Below are 15,366 nucleotides of genomic sequence, written 5' to 3' on the forward strand. Positions count from 1 at the left end.
GGCCAAGAACTTTAAAGGCCCACTACCTTTCGGAAACGGCTTTAATTTTTAAAATGGAAATGTAAAACGAGATTGATAATTTTATAGAGTCGCAAAAGTTATCAACTTACAGTTAATACTACACTTATCATCACCTTCTGAACAATTTAATTTAAATAAATAAAATGTTAATTTTCATAACGCGGGTCGTCTTATGTTTCCCGCCGTCGTCCTAAATGCCGCGCGGTAGTTGATAATCACTGCGCCAGAAGGCAAAACAGTGAAATGAAACCCAACTTTTATCACATATTACGCAGGATATCTTGCATAAGCTTCATGTTATAACCTCATCTTAGGCCATCGATATAGATTTTCTTATGTTATCTATGATTTTTAGAAACCTTTAAATTTTGCTCCGGAAAGGTAGTGGGCCTTTAAGAAATTACCTTTAATTGATAAATCATTATAGTTTAAATCAATAGGTTACCGTGACTGGGTAATGTCATGTTGTTGTTTCGCCTTTTGGAAAATGAACAACCCCTCCATTCTCATTTTTCTTCATCGTGCATGATACACGTGTATGCTGTTTTATTCCAAAAGAACAGATATAAGAAATTGCATCATACTACATTAATCTCTTTTGTTGAAGTTTCTTATGAAATAGAAAATATATATGATGGCCTATATCTGCCATGTCGCATTGTCGTTCACAAAATCGCTCCGCGCGTTCCTGTTGTAATGCATATTTGATGTAATGTATGGTGCATTGTAATTTATATTGTAGAATTACATACATATAACATGAGATAATTTTCAAGCATTCCAGCTTGGAATTTAATTGCACATCACAAGACAATATGCAAAGCAACAGTGCGATAATGCGCGGAGTGACACTGCAACGTTACAAAAATACACTGTCGGTGCGACAAATCTTATTTTCTCGCTAATGCGACAGAGCGACATGATTGTTTTATCGCAAAGTCGCGTGTTATCGGCAGGGCATTTTGTCGCTCCAAGCACTGTCGCTCCTTGCATTGGGCCACACGCCAATCATTATATAACTTTATGTAAACTATTTTATTATATTCATTTCTTACTACAAGTCACCAGTAGACTTCTTTTTCTCATGTCTTGACAAAGGTATTAACAATGCCCGTACAATCATATTCACTTTTGAGCATTCTTTCTGAATTATGTATTTACAATGTACATGTAGGTATAATACTGTAAATATAAATCTATTTTCTTATGTTACACTCTGAATTACATGTGTTTGACGAAAACGATTCATTACAACTTAAAAATGTGTTGTTTTCGAAAGTGTAAAACCTCAGAATAAACCTTAAAAATATGTTTTTATTGTTATTGATAAACAGTCCAAGAGAAGTCATTGAAATTTTATGTACTTGGAATAAAACATTTAAATTTTATATACATTAGATTTACAAATTTTAATATAATCAGACTAATAGAATGTACATGCATAGGCATTTGGTTCTATAAAATGCCGCGACACCGTACGTATTACACTATATAGAGAAAAATATCTATAGAGAAAACCTGGGCTATATATATATCTAAGTCTATACATCACTGCACATCTCGATATATTCGCTTCATAAATGTATATCTACATACCTGTGTGTATCAAAAGAGGTTTCAATTCCTGTCCGTTCATGAATACAACAAGAAAATCATAATGTTTGGAGAATTTATGTCTGAACAGAATGAGTTTTGCTTAAAGAAAGTTTCGTATACAAATATCTAACCTTTATTCCGCCATCTTGCGCCGGTATTAGCCGGTGATTCAAAACCGGCTGATCGGGCGTACGCCGGTCGCGCAACCGGCGCACTTTTTCATTGAATCGAGTGACTTAGCCGCCTCGCCGGGTCACCGGCGGCCGCCCGCTCTTGACGAATCGAGCAGGGGTTATGTATTTACAGAGATTGTGGGGCCCGATTAGGGGTAATTTACAATTTATACATTTTGATGTCAATAAAGTTTAATGTGATTGATATGGCGCTTTATTCAACTTGGATGTAAAATATAGCTCTAGAATGTTTAAAGAGTATATCCAATGCAAAAATTAAACATAAAATTTAATAAATATATATCAAAATAGAAAGATGTGAAAATTTGGGCGAAAAGGAAGGCTCCGTTATGACGATATCGTAAAAAATGTTAAAATCACACCTGAACGGATTTGCCAAAGTCTCGCTTAAATCTCGTTTGTGGTTGTGACGTCACTGCAGGAACACGGCCGCCATTACACTGTTTGTAGATCTAGCGTTACAGGGAGAATTTTCACTTTTGATCGCCGACGGAAGGTTCAGAAGATCAACGGAGCTCGTATGGCAAGAGATGTGTCGCTTGGGGATGCAGCAATACAACGAAGGATAATGTAAGTTTACACATTTTCCCAATGAATAGACCTTCGATATTGAAGCTCTGGACTTCGTTTGTGAAAGTGAGGAGGAAAGACTGGGCAGGACTATCCAAACATTCCGTTCTGTGTAGTGCCTATTTTACAGTGGACAGCTATCCGATGAAATACCGTATTATGGAATCGATGGGTAAGTCTGTAAAGCGGAAGGATTTAGAGAAAGATGCCGTACCAACGATACATGTGTCGCTTTCACCCTGTCCCTCGAGCTCTGTAGCTACCACCCCCAGTATTCCTGATATAGGCCAGAAGCGAGCTACAAGCGACTTGGAGACGACGCGTAGACGCACTGTAAAAGACCTAGAACAGCCTTCATGAAAAGGGAAAACTTTAGGGTATGTGCATTCTACTATTTCATAATTTGTGAAATAATACTTTCTCGTTGGTGTCATATTAATTTACTGTGTAGTGGACATGTAGTAGACTGCACTGTGTACATATAACATGTGTAACGTTACATTTGTATATCACAAGTACATGTGTGCATGTGTGATAGCCATAATTATTACACAAAATGAATTCTCTTTACTTTAAAATATTCAAAACATTTTATTTTTATAATTGAAATTCTGTTTAATTTCACCAGTGATTTTATTTAGAAATATTTAATTGTATAAAATATGTAATAATTAAAATCAGGTTTCTGTAAATAATTCATGTATGCACTGCATTTGTTCTTTGTGTACACATGTCTCAAAATCTGCTTGTTATAATTAAACATTTTGTAATAAATTTTTACTTGTATTATTCTTAATGTAGGTAATCAAGGAATTTGACAAAATGGTGAAAGACCAGCAGACTCAGCAACTTATATGCCAACAAGAAAATCCTTCTGATGATATAGAGAAAGAGGTGAGAAATTTATATATATAAAATACACAAATAAGATTGTACTGGGACCCAACCAGTAGTCGTGATTGTGTGCATATTCTACTGTGTATCCTGATTTCTGAATGTCTGGAGCTGCTGACGAGCAGTTGAGGCTGGTGTTGTGTTAATTAGGGTGGAAATGATATATATATATATGCTTCATGAGATGCAAACAATAAAAAAAAATCCCAAATCATGACTACTGTTCCTTCACAAATACTGGTTGGGTTCAGTATATCAATCAAAAAATCATAATTTTGTCCCATAACTAGTACATTTATGAAAATGCAGTATACTTTCTCATTTTGACTGTATATGAGATTTGTGAGATACATCTATCATTCTGATTTGTCACATTGTTGATGAAATCATATATGATATAAGTAACTTTGACATCACTATAATTTGTTAAAATGGAATTACCCTTTTGTAATAATCAATTTGATGATTAATGTCTACCAATATTAAATTTTAATTATGTGTTATTTATACATACTATATATATATTTATGTAATATTTGGGTGATTGTTACTTTCAGAATCAACCTCCACAGCCAGTCCTGAATGAAAATCCAGAAACTAGATCAGTCGGATGCCAGCTAGCTATCATACAAGAAACCACAGAGGAGGTCTCATTACACTCAGACAAAGTCTATTGGGAGAGATAAAGGTACCAGAGTTCACCTACAGTGTAGTTGACCTATGAATCACCCATAGGCCATTTTGTAGGCCATATTTTTCTTTGTTTCATTGAACTTTTATTTCCATAAAAGTGGACTGAAAATATTATTGACACACTGCCAACTGATTTGTGGCTTGAATGATATATGTTTTTGTAGAATTGTACAATTAATCAAATTAGTCCAAAATGTGTAAAGATGCTGCTCTTGTTTGTGTATATTAGAAAAAAAATTAATACTATTTTTATTTCTATTTTTCTCAGTTTGTCAAACCACAGTTCCAAAGACTAGAGATATTGGTGTAACATGCCATATCATCCCAACTCCAGACCTGACTCCCAGACCTGCTAATGTGTCATTACCAGAGCCCAGTCTCACTGACAGTGACCCATGGTCCATTTATGATGAAGGGCCAGATAGAGAGTCTGATGTTTCATTCAATGAGTCATCTATTAGCGAGATATCAGATAGTGACGATGACCAAGAAAGGTACATTTTTTCAAATATTTGGACAAATTTTTCATCTTTTTTTTTTGTTATATATATATTATGATTATTATTGTTTATTTGTTTGAAAACGTACTATGGATAAGAGTCTTGCAAAGAAGTTCTGCCCTGCAGGTAGGGCGTTAGAATTGTACCTGCTGCCCCTATTGCATGATCGTAAAAGGCGACTAAATTTAGGATCTTATCTTTTCTCTTCTTCCTAACTGACTTTATCTTTCCTAATGCCTCCCTTGGCACCGCCTCACTTTTGGCCTTGAGTTGAGCGTTTGCCCATGTGAGGAAGGCTCTGGGTTCTGTCCCCTGGCCGAGACACACCAAAGTCTATAAAAGTGGTAGTTTCTGCTCCTGCTTGGCGCTCAGCATACAGGGAGTGGGGCGACTGGTTCGCCCGTTGTCAGTATAATGTGACCGGGTGGAGTGTGTTGCTTGGTGTCTTCGGCGGCATGCTTCAGTGATATAGCACTAAAAAAAAGGGCAACAGTTCCACTATACAAGAAGACACACCATGAATATACCGCAGTCTCCCAAAAAGACGCACCCCGCACAACATACATGCAACACACCGCATACATGGGAGGCCGTCCTTACATGACCATAGCTGTTAATAGGACGTAAAGTAATCAAACAAACAAAAGCAAAGAAGTTAAACCATTACAATACATGTCAGGTAATGCTCTAGTGTTATTTTGTTTGGTTAAGAGAGATTTTGGTTTTGAAAAAGTAATTTAAAATTTAAAATTATTTCATGTATCAGGTATTTACATGTATTTAATGGGAGAACTTAAAGCATTATTTATCACATTTATTGAAAAAACATATTTCTTATCCTGATTTTGAGTTATTTATAAGAAATATTTATTTATTTGCCAATTACATAGATATATTATATTAAGTCATATATGTGAACAATTTTATAAGTAGTTATTAAACAAATGAATCATAATGGTACAAAATCATATTTTGTAACAACATCATGAAATATTACATCTAAGGCACCTTGTAGTTTATCTTTTTTTTTTATATATATACCATTGTGATAAGATATAAACAAGTGTAACAAAATTATTAATTTCCTGTACTCTCTTTTTTATTTCAACAGACTCGACGAAAAGAAGTTCATTGTGTATGAGAAGAACTTAATGGAACTTTTCAACAACTGTCCAAGATGTGCAGGTGCTACAAATGGTTTTGTGAAGAGCGTACGAGGATCACTTTTGATGGTGGAACAAGAATGTGGCCTTTGTAGCTTTCACAGAACTTGGGCAAGCCAACCAATGGTGGGGTCTATTCCAGCTGGAAACCTGGCTATCTCGTGTGCTTTGTTGTTTTCTGGATCTTTACCAACTAAACTACTGCGCTTCTTTGACTTCATGAACATTCCTACTATTTCGTACAGCACTTTCATGAACCATCAGCACTTCTATTTACAACCTACCATTGTGGAAGTTTGAAAGGACCACCAGACTTCATATATACATGAGACCAGACAGACCGGTCTGCCAGTGTGTATTGGTGGTGATGGCAGAGCAGACACCCCTGGTCACTCTGCAAAGTTTGGCAGCTACAGTGTAATGGACCTAGACCAGGGCATTGTCATTGATGTTCAGTTGGTTCAGGTAAATATATAAACTACTTTAGTGTACTACTGTTATTATCTTGGTAACAAGTCTAAGCAATATGCATTTAGATATTCATAACTTAGAAAGACCAACAAACTTGTTTTCTATTTTTGATACAATTAGCACGTGAAGACTCCTAAATGTATTATACATACCATATAATATATATATATATATAAAGTAAATTGCCTTTGATCCAATCTGATTAAAATACAGATCCTTATAACCACTCCGTTTAATATAAGATCTGACAATATCCCATATGGAGTCACGTTCGGATGACCTTTTACCGCGTGTACTCCAGATCAAATACATTTTCTACACATTTCTACGTCAATTGATAACGCTATTTCGCCCCAGTAAGCATACACATTTCGCATTGTTATGCACTTTGGGCGAGATGATTACGTGCACGAAAATAATTCGGACGGCTTTTTCAAACTAGTTCGTCCCCAGCCAAGATTCTGGCAGTGCCAATTTGATTGGTCATTTCCAAAGGTCATCCTGACGTGACCCCTAATGGGATGTTGTCAGATCCTCATATCAAACGTAGTGATAATAAGGATCTGTATTTTAATCAGATTGCCTTTGATCAGTTTTTGGTCTGAAAGGAAAGAGTTTTGAAAAAGAAAATTTCCCAACAACTCCATGATAATTTTTCGTGTAAATACACACATACGTATCTAATAAAATGACCATTTAGTATTAATTATATAACTACAAAATATGTATTATCTTCATTGTTTCAGAGTAATGAGGTAAAAAGTTCATACCACATGGAGAAAGAGGGGTTAGTGCGAAGCATCAATTATCTACAAGGTGAAGGAGTCCACATTGGAACAATTGTTACTGACCGCCATGTACAGATAAAGAAGTGGATAAGAGTTTTGATGTGTGGCATGTGGCAAAAGGTATTGCTTAATTTAAATATAATGATAATACAAATGTAAAATGTTAATTACTAAAATACATAATTGCTACACATATGTGTGTTTGTAATGTAAAGCTGCACATGTACATGGGAATCTAGACATTTACCTTGTTGAAATTGTCATTATGTCTATGTATGGTGATAGGGTCAGAAGAAACTTGGATTTTTCTATTGTTTGCACACATTGTCCTCAACTGAGGACAATGATTCATTGACGGAACAAGAATGTATTATTATTGTAATATTTAACACTTTTTCTCTGACAAACCCAATTAAAACCTTCTAAACTTCCTAATTTCAGTTAACAATTAACTAATATTATGTTTATGTTTCTAGGTTTGAAGAAGAAGTTAACTGCTCTATCAAAAGAAAAGGAGTGTGAAGCCCTGACAAGCTGGATACGCAGCATCACCAACCACCTGTATTAGGTTGCTGGGTCTACCCCTGATGGAGATGGAAAGATGATGTGGGAGAAATGGCAGAGTGTGGGAAATCACATCCAAAACATCCATAGTGGCCACGGAAGTCTGTTTCCAACATGCACACGTGGTGAATTGGACTCCAGTACAAGGAAAAAGAGATGGCTAAAACCAGGTATTAAAACTGTATACTGTGTTTGTGCTAAATAAAACCAAAGCCCCATAACATTTTCAGATCATATGGTCTGCATAATGTTGGAGAAATGGCAAAGACTTAAATATTGTCATTGCATATTTACAGTACAAGTAACAGTTTGCATTATTTTTCTCTCTGATCAATTCTACAAAATCAATGTTATGTAAATCACTGGCATAGAAACTGAAGTGCAGTAAGATGCTCAAATTTCCAACCATGATACTTGTGTAGAGCAAGTAACTATTTTAGAAAGGTACTAATTGTCTAAAATTGCCTGTTTCTGTTTTGATAGAAAGAACTTACTCTTTTCCTGCAATGTTGTATCTTACATGTCCAAATTATTATAAATCAAGTTGTATTTTATGTCTCTTTTCATTATTTAGCAACGAAAGTCTGCGAGAAATTACAGACAGTGATATCATCTTGTCAGATGAAGAAAGACATTCCAATGCTATCTACATGCCAACAGACCTCGGAACTGGAAGCGTACCATTCCATGATTAACCACTTTGCCCCAAAAATGATCGGGTTTTCATACCATGGCATGCACAGTCGGTAAGTTTCATAATGTATCATCTAATATTTCTGAGTTTATGTTTCACATAATGTATGTATTTTTCGCACAGTCATCCAAATTATTAATAAAAATTCACCAAAGATTTTAAATATATATATGTGAAATTCTTTATAAACGAGAACCATGTAATTATTTTTATATAACATTATTCACAGCATTTGATATGTCAATCTTAAAAATTATGTCCTAATGTGTATTCTCAGACTTTTGCTTGCTGCCCTCCACTTTAATGAAAACTCGGCGAGGGACCAAGCTTCATTGCCAAATGGTGGAAGACAGTGCAGAATAACCTTTCCGAAGCAAAAAAATGGCGAATATACTGTTCGACAAGTAAAGACAAAGTGCACATTTGGTGAGATGGAATTTATTTTTGAAATAATTAAAAATATTTATCTTTTTTGAATAATTCTTGTCCTAACAAATTAGAGGAAGACTGGTGATAAATATCTCTTGTTAAATCACCATAAATATAATTTAACCTGTATTGTATTTATATAGAAAATATACAAAACAAATATTTCTCTTTCATTTAGGTCATTGCAAATTAAGCTAATAATATTTAAAACAACTTAACACGTATTTTCTTCTTGTTATTATGTACATGCAATTATTCTACAAAAAGGTTTTGTACAGTGATATTGCTCAAAACCCAAGTTGTTGGATGAATATGTAAAGTAACTTGTATACCATTTTTACAGGCTATGTGGACATCCTGACACAAACAGCAATAAATAAGGTTAAAGAAAGCTCCATGAATGCAAACAAATGGACCCTGGGAGAGGCACCACCTTCACTTTGCCAGGATTACTTACACCCTGAGAAGATACAGGCCATAGCATCATTCCGATCTAGGTTCGGCCAGGATTGTTAGGATAGCGGATGTAGTGTTTTCCTCATAATATTGAAAGAACTTTGTTTGAATAACTGTTCCTTGTGATTATATTACTGTTCCTTGTAAAAGACAAATTCATTAGCTCATTTGTAAACAATTTTAATTTTATATCACATAAAATCAACATTCTACGCTAATTTTAGACATAATATTACATTCAGATCGTCTTATTTTAAATGGAAACACTCATTGCACACTTGGTCAAAATAGTTAATGTGGCTTGAAGCCAACATATTGTCCATCTGCTGAGGGGAAAGCCTGCCGAATCATGGAAACCGCACATGATGGAACCGGAACACGGACGTGTCTTCCTAACCATCCCCAGCACCATCTCACAAGCTGTCTGTATGCAATGTATCTGTTTTTTCTGCAAATAATAAAATCTTATTAAAAATTGAGAACTGTTTGTCCATCCAGTAAAGTGCTTGTTATAATAATATTTGTTATGTAATAAATGAATATTTGTTATGTAATAAATGATTATTTGTTATGTAATAAATGATCTATTTTAGTATCAGTTGTTTGTACGTTTATCAGAATAAACACTCAGTACTGGATATATTTATTAGCTCACCTGGCCCGAAGGGCCGGTGAGCTTATGTCATGGCACGGCGTCCGTCGTCCGTCCGTCCGTCCGTCCGTCAACATTTCCTTTAAATCGCTACTAGTCATAGAGTTCTGCATGGATTTTAACCAAATTTGGCCACAAACATCCTTGGGGGAGGGGAAACAGAACTTGTATAAATTTTGGCTCTGGTCCCCCAGGGGCAGGAGGGGCGGGGCCCAATAGGGGTAATAGAGGTAAATCCTTTAAATCGCTACTTGTCCTAGAGTTCTGCATGGATTGTAACCAAAATTAGCCACAAACATCCTTGGGGGAAGGGGAACAGAACTTGTATAAATTTTGGCTCTGGTCCCCAGGGGGCAGGAGGGGCAGGGCCCAATAGGGGAAATAGAGGTAAATCCTTTAAATCGCTACTAGTTATAGAGTTCTGAATGGAATATAACTAAATTTGGCCACAAACATCCTTGGGGGAAGGGGAACAGAACTTGTATAAATTTTGGCTCTGGTCCCCCGGGGGCAGGAGGGGCGGGGCCCAATAGGGGAAATAGAGGTAAATCCTTTAAATCGCTTCTTGTCATAGAGCTCTGAATGGAATGTAACCAAATTTGGCCACAAAAATCCTTTGGGGAAGGGGAACAGACCTTGTATAGATTTTGGCTCTGACCCCCTGGGGGCAGGAGGGGCGGGGCCCAATAGGGGAAATAGAGGTAAATCCTTTAAATCGCTACTTGTCCTAGAGTTCTACATGGATTGTAACCAAATTTGGCCACAAACATCCTTGGGGGAAGGGGAACAGAACTTGTATAAATTTTGGCTCTGCTCCCCCAGGGGCAGGAGGGGCGGGGCCCAATAGGGGAAATAGAGGTAAATCCTTTAAATCGCTACTTGTCATAGAGTTCTGCATGGATTTTAACCAAATTTGGCCACAAACATCCTTGGGGGAGGGGAAACAGAACTTGTATAAATTTTGGCTCTGGTCCCCCAGGGGCAGGAGGGGCGGGGCCCAATAGGGGTAATAGAGGTAAATCCTTTAAATCGCTACTTGTCCTAGAGTTCTGCATGGATTGTAACCAAAATTAGCCACAAACATCCTTGGGGGAAGGGGAACAGAACTTGTATAAATTTTGGCTCTGGTCCCCAGGGGGCAGGAGGGGCAGGGCCCAATAGGGGAAATAGAGGTAAATCCTTTAAATCGCTACTAGTTATAGAGTTCTGAATGGAATGTAACTAAATTTGGCCACAAACATCCTTGGGGGAAGGGGAACAGAACTTGTATAAATTTTGGCTCTGGTCCCCCGGGGGCAGGAGGGGCGGGGCCCAATAGGGGAAATAGAGGTAAATCCTTTAAATCGCTTCTTGTCATAGAGCTCTGAATGGAATGTAACCAAATTTGGCCACAAAAATCCTTTGGGGAAGGGGAACAGACCTTGTATAGATTTTGGCTCTGACCCCCTGGGGGCAGGAGGGGCGGGGCCCAATAGGGGAAATAGAGGTAAATCCTTTAAATCTCTACTTGTCCTAGAGCTCTACATGGATTGTAACCAAATTTGGCCACAAACATCCTTGGGGGAAGGGGAACAGAACTTGTATAAATTTTGGCTCTGGTCCCCCAGGGGCAGGAGGGGCGGGGCCCAATAGGGGAAATAGAGGTAAATCCTTTAAATCACTACTTGTCATAGAGTTCTGAATGGAATGTAACCAAATTTGGCCACAAACCTCCTTTGGGGAAGGGGAACAGAACTTGTTTAAATTTTGGCTCTGGTCCCCCGGGGGCAGGAGGGGCGGGGCCCAATAGGGGTAATAGAGGTAAATCCTTTAAATCACTACTAGTCATAGAGTTCTGAATGGAATATAACCAAATATGGCCACAGACATCCTTTGGGGAAGGGGAACAGAACTTGTATAAATTTTGGCTCTGACCCCCTGGGGGCAGGAGGGGTGGGGCCAAATAGGGGAAATAGAGGTAAATCCTTTAAATCGCTACTAGTCATAGAGTTCTACATGGATTGTAACCAAATTTGGCCACAAACATCCTTGGGGGAAGGGGAACAGAACTTGTAAAAATTTTGGCTCTGGTCCCCCGGGGGCAGGAGGGGCGGGGCCCAATAGGGGATTTAGAGGTTAATATTAAAATTCCTTCAGAAAAGAAACAATGAACCTGTATTCAGAACATTACTTGGCATTACAAACCAGGTGAGCGATACAGGCCCTCTGGGCCTCTTGTTTATATACTGGTGTCATACCATCTTATCAACTTCTTGAGAATAGAATTTGAAGAACTTACTCATTAGATTCACCTTCAATATCGCCATGATGCTGTCTGTAGCCATAGTACGCTGTTCTCAACACCTGCAGATCTAAGAATACACTCTGGAACCCCTGTGTTGTTGAAATACATTGGTCACCTGGGTATTCTTCCAACATAGTTCTTATTTCTGCAATTTCCTGGCAGCAGACAGACTCCCTTTCTGTTGATATCTGGGAATAACACTGACATGTACACCTAGATTAAAAAAAAAAGAACAGTTCATGATAAAAAAAAGAGATTTCAGCTGTGCCTCAAAGAAAGACGAACAAGTGTCATGTACACTGATATTCATTTTGCAATAAATATAAAGGAAATCAGCATAATATACTGTAAATTAGATTTAGGAAATACCACTTTCACCGCATACAAATTCAACTCCAGAGCACATCCTATACCTGCGCTGACAATTTACTCCTCAAAATAATCTTCAATATTGTTTGAAGGATTGGATATCATAAGTTTATTACATACACCAATGTACTGAAGTTAATTTTGTGATGGGGATTCTAGATCTGTAGTCATTGATTTTGCCGACAAAAAAATACGGTACAGTTCACTTTTGAAAAGATCGTTATGATTTTTGGTCAAGTTGATTTCGAATAGATGTCAGTTTATTTTTTACATCCAAAGAAGTGAATGTCACTTAAATTTAAACAGCTTAATTACTATGGGACAGCTGTCCACAGCGACGATGAGTTGAAAAACAATTATATGTTTTCTCAAAAAAATATCAACTGTGCTCACTGTCGGTAAATTCAAATTGCCATCAGCAATATCTGGTACTACAATCACGTTACAGGAAGATATGCCTACCAGTCGGTATTTCCAACGCGTAGTTGAGCTTGGGTATCTTCGGCTTCGTTGTCAGATTCCTCTGTCGATGTTTCTGGCTCAAATAAATAAGGCTGGATACATACAGCATGTTCATCACTAATATCACCAAACGATGATGAACCATCTGACATATGCAAGTCAATATCGTCGTCGCTTCCTTCAAATTCGCCTCTGTTTACACTTTCCGCCATATTGCCTAATCGTGTGGATTACCGCAGTGACGTCACAGCTTATCGGGCCCCAAATTGGAGCAAGTCGCTTAGAAGCTTGATTGCGGTTTGTTTCTCAGGTAAAAGCTTGGATTTCAACGCGCCGTAACTTTGTTATTCTTGTACCGATTTCGACGCGGTTTTCGACTTCTTCTTAGTTTAAATATGACTGATACAAAACAATAACGGTAATATACACTGGATATACTCTTTAAATTCTTCAGTATGTCGCTGTGTTTAATACTGTTTATCATTAATTGTTACTGAATCATACATATGATATTGTTACAGTGTATCAGTGATAAAAAAAATCACACGGATAGGAAAATGCTGTACAAACGAGGGAATTATGAAAAAAACAGAGAAGAGTTCAAATTAAAATGGGAATTATTATTAAACAGATATGTAGATGAAAATTACAATAGATTTGTAGAGAAAATAATGAATGCAACAAACAATCATAAACCAGTGAGGAAATCAGCTAAGAAGCAGTACAAACAACCACTACATGGAAGTATTGTGAAAGCAATACACAGAAAGGATAGAAGTTGGAAAAGATTCATGGAAACAAAGGATGAAAGCAAGTACAGAGTATACACCAAAGCAAGAAATAAAGTGAAAAATTTGGTTTGGAATGCAAAGAAGAGGATTGAACAAAATATTGCGGAGGAAGTGAAGGTTCTGCTGGTCTGGTTAAAGTACATTGTAACAAAAGAACAAGAGGGAATTCACACTGTTTGGAAAAGGCAAGATCACGACTGGACATTAGAAAATACTCTTTTTCACAAAGGGTTGTAAATGATTGGAACTTGTTACCAGAAGAAGTTGTACAGTCACCAACGCTCAACACCTTTGAAAACAGGCTGGATAAACACTGGCAACTCAAAGGCAGGAGCTACATCACCAACACAAACAATAATCACATCATACCATCTGGAAGTGACAACAGAATTAAACTTATATACAATGGGGATTAAGATCTGAATACAGAGGCCTAAAGGCCTGCGTTCAGTATCAACTAAGTAAGATGTATTTCATTTATATATTACTCACATGTAATACTGTAGCAGGTTTTATTTTACATGTAGATAGTGATACGGTTGCCTTGTACCTTCGCGCTAGGGGAATTTCTTTTAGCTCAGTCGGTAGCTACAACGGCGGACCAGTAAGTCTGGGGTCACAGGTTCGAGCCCTGCTGTGGCACACTACTCTCGGCCTTTTACAATACAATATATGGGGCAGTTTTCCATGTATGTTTTTTTTTTTTTTACAAAAGAACATGCTTTAAATGCTTTTAAAACTGATAACAATCAATGCAGAGCAGCATACTGCACAACAGATTGATATTGTAAACAAAAGCTCAGTACAAGACATAATGGAAAATCTAAGCTGGCCATCTCCACAAACACAAATTCTTGGTCCTCTCCACAAACATACACAAGAACATTATGATATTATTACACTAAACCATACACCATCGTGTGGAATATATATTGTAGTGATATTCTACATCTCACAGATTATAGGACCAGACAAACGCATCATTTCATTTATTTACTCTGTCCCTCAATAATATATATGTATACAGAATTAAACACTCATTCTCTCTCATGCGATAGCATATTGTATTGGTGGCTATAGCTCCATCCCCGTTTCCTATTCTATCACTGTTTACATAAATCTTATATTACATACCTGCAACAAAATTAACCAGACAACATCTTTCACTGTAAGATAACTTCACTAAGTGATCATGAGCACACCACTGCCAATCCACCACATTAGAACCATCAATATTGATGGAATTGTGTAAAACACAAGTTTTCATCGCATAGCTGCACATTGATAATATAATAATGGCAACGCTCACCTATACAGAGGACTCCACATAATCGAACGGTTATTTGAATATTTCAGTTATTTGCATAAAATTCTGCGGTCCCGATTTTTTCCTTCTTTACCTTTGTTTTTCAACTCCTTGTATTTGAATAGACTTTTACATGACCTCCGGTTATTTGAATAAAATATTTGGGAAATTCTAAAAATAAAATTGAATATTTTTTAATTTTGCAATATATTTTTAGCAAAATTCGCTGTCTGTCCGTACCTAATTACCAATTTTGGTCAAAAGATTTACAATGACCTTCATTAAAGGTCACATATGACTTTAAAATAACTTTTTTAACAAATAACTTCTTATCAATACATAAGAGGCCTAAGGACCTGAAATCGGGCTTGTGACATCACTGACATGCTCAGGCATGAAGGACTACCATTAGTTTATTCACGCTGGTAAGTCAAAGACCCACTAAAGACTTTTATTGCACCATGGACAG

General features: G+C 36.9%; 2 protein-coding genes and 1 pseudogene across 5 annotated transcripts in view; 2 read left to right on the forward strand and 1 right to left on the reverse strand.

Moving 5' to 3' along the window:
* The window catches only part of LOC138320579 (uncharacterized), a 63,378-nt gene that overhangs the window by 19,303 nt on the left and 28,709 nt on the right, over positions 1-15,366 (forward strand). The window contains exon 2 of one of the 4 annotated variants that reach the window (XM_069263649.1): positions 13,322-14,052. The exons of the other annotated variants lie outside the window; for them this stretch is intronic. The gene's annotated coding sequence lies outside the window, so the exon portion shown is untranslated. The remainder of the gene's footprint in view (positions 1-13,321; positions 14,053-15,366) is intronic. 4 annotated transcript variants of the gene reach the window in all.
* Positions 436-9,626, forward strand: LOC138320580 (uncharacterized; annotated as a pseudogene).
* LOC138320583 (uncharacterized) lies at positions 9,325-13,183 on the reverse strand. Its single transcript, XM_069263653.1, has 3 exons — positions 12,801-13,183; positions 11,964-12,182; positions 9,325-9,481 (listed from the first exon to the last, which is right to left on the reverse strand). The coding sequence occupies exons 1-3, from the start codon at positions 13,010-13,012 to the stop codon at positions 9,325-9,327; spliced, it is 588 nt and encodes a 195-aa protein (XP_069119754.1). The 5' UTR covers positions 13,013-13,183.

This window comes from Argopecten irradians, chromosome 4 (assembly GCF_041381155.1).
Source record: "Argopecten irradians isolate NY chromosome 4, Ai_NY, whole genome shotgun sequence".
NCBI classification, from domain to species: Eukaryota; Metazoa; Mollusca; class Bivalvia; order Pectinida; family Pectinidae; genus Argopecten; species Argopecten irradians.

Bases quoted from the DNA above. Each gene is read 5' to 3' on its own strand.
- LOC138320583 (XM_069263653.1), bottom strand. From the start codon at position 13,012: ATGGCGGAAAGTGTAAACAGAGGCGAATTTGAAGGAAGCGACGACGAT. The intron at 12,183-12,800 runs GTAGGCATATCT...TTTTTAATCTAG, and splicing joins CGCGTTGGAAATACCGACTG to GTGTACATGTCAGTGTTATT. The intron at 9,482-11,963 runs GTAAGTTCTTCA...TATTATTTGCAG, and splicing joins ATTGAAGGTGAATCTAATGA to AAAAAACAGATACATTGCAT.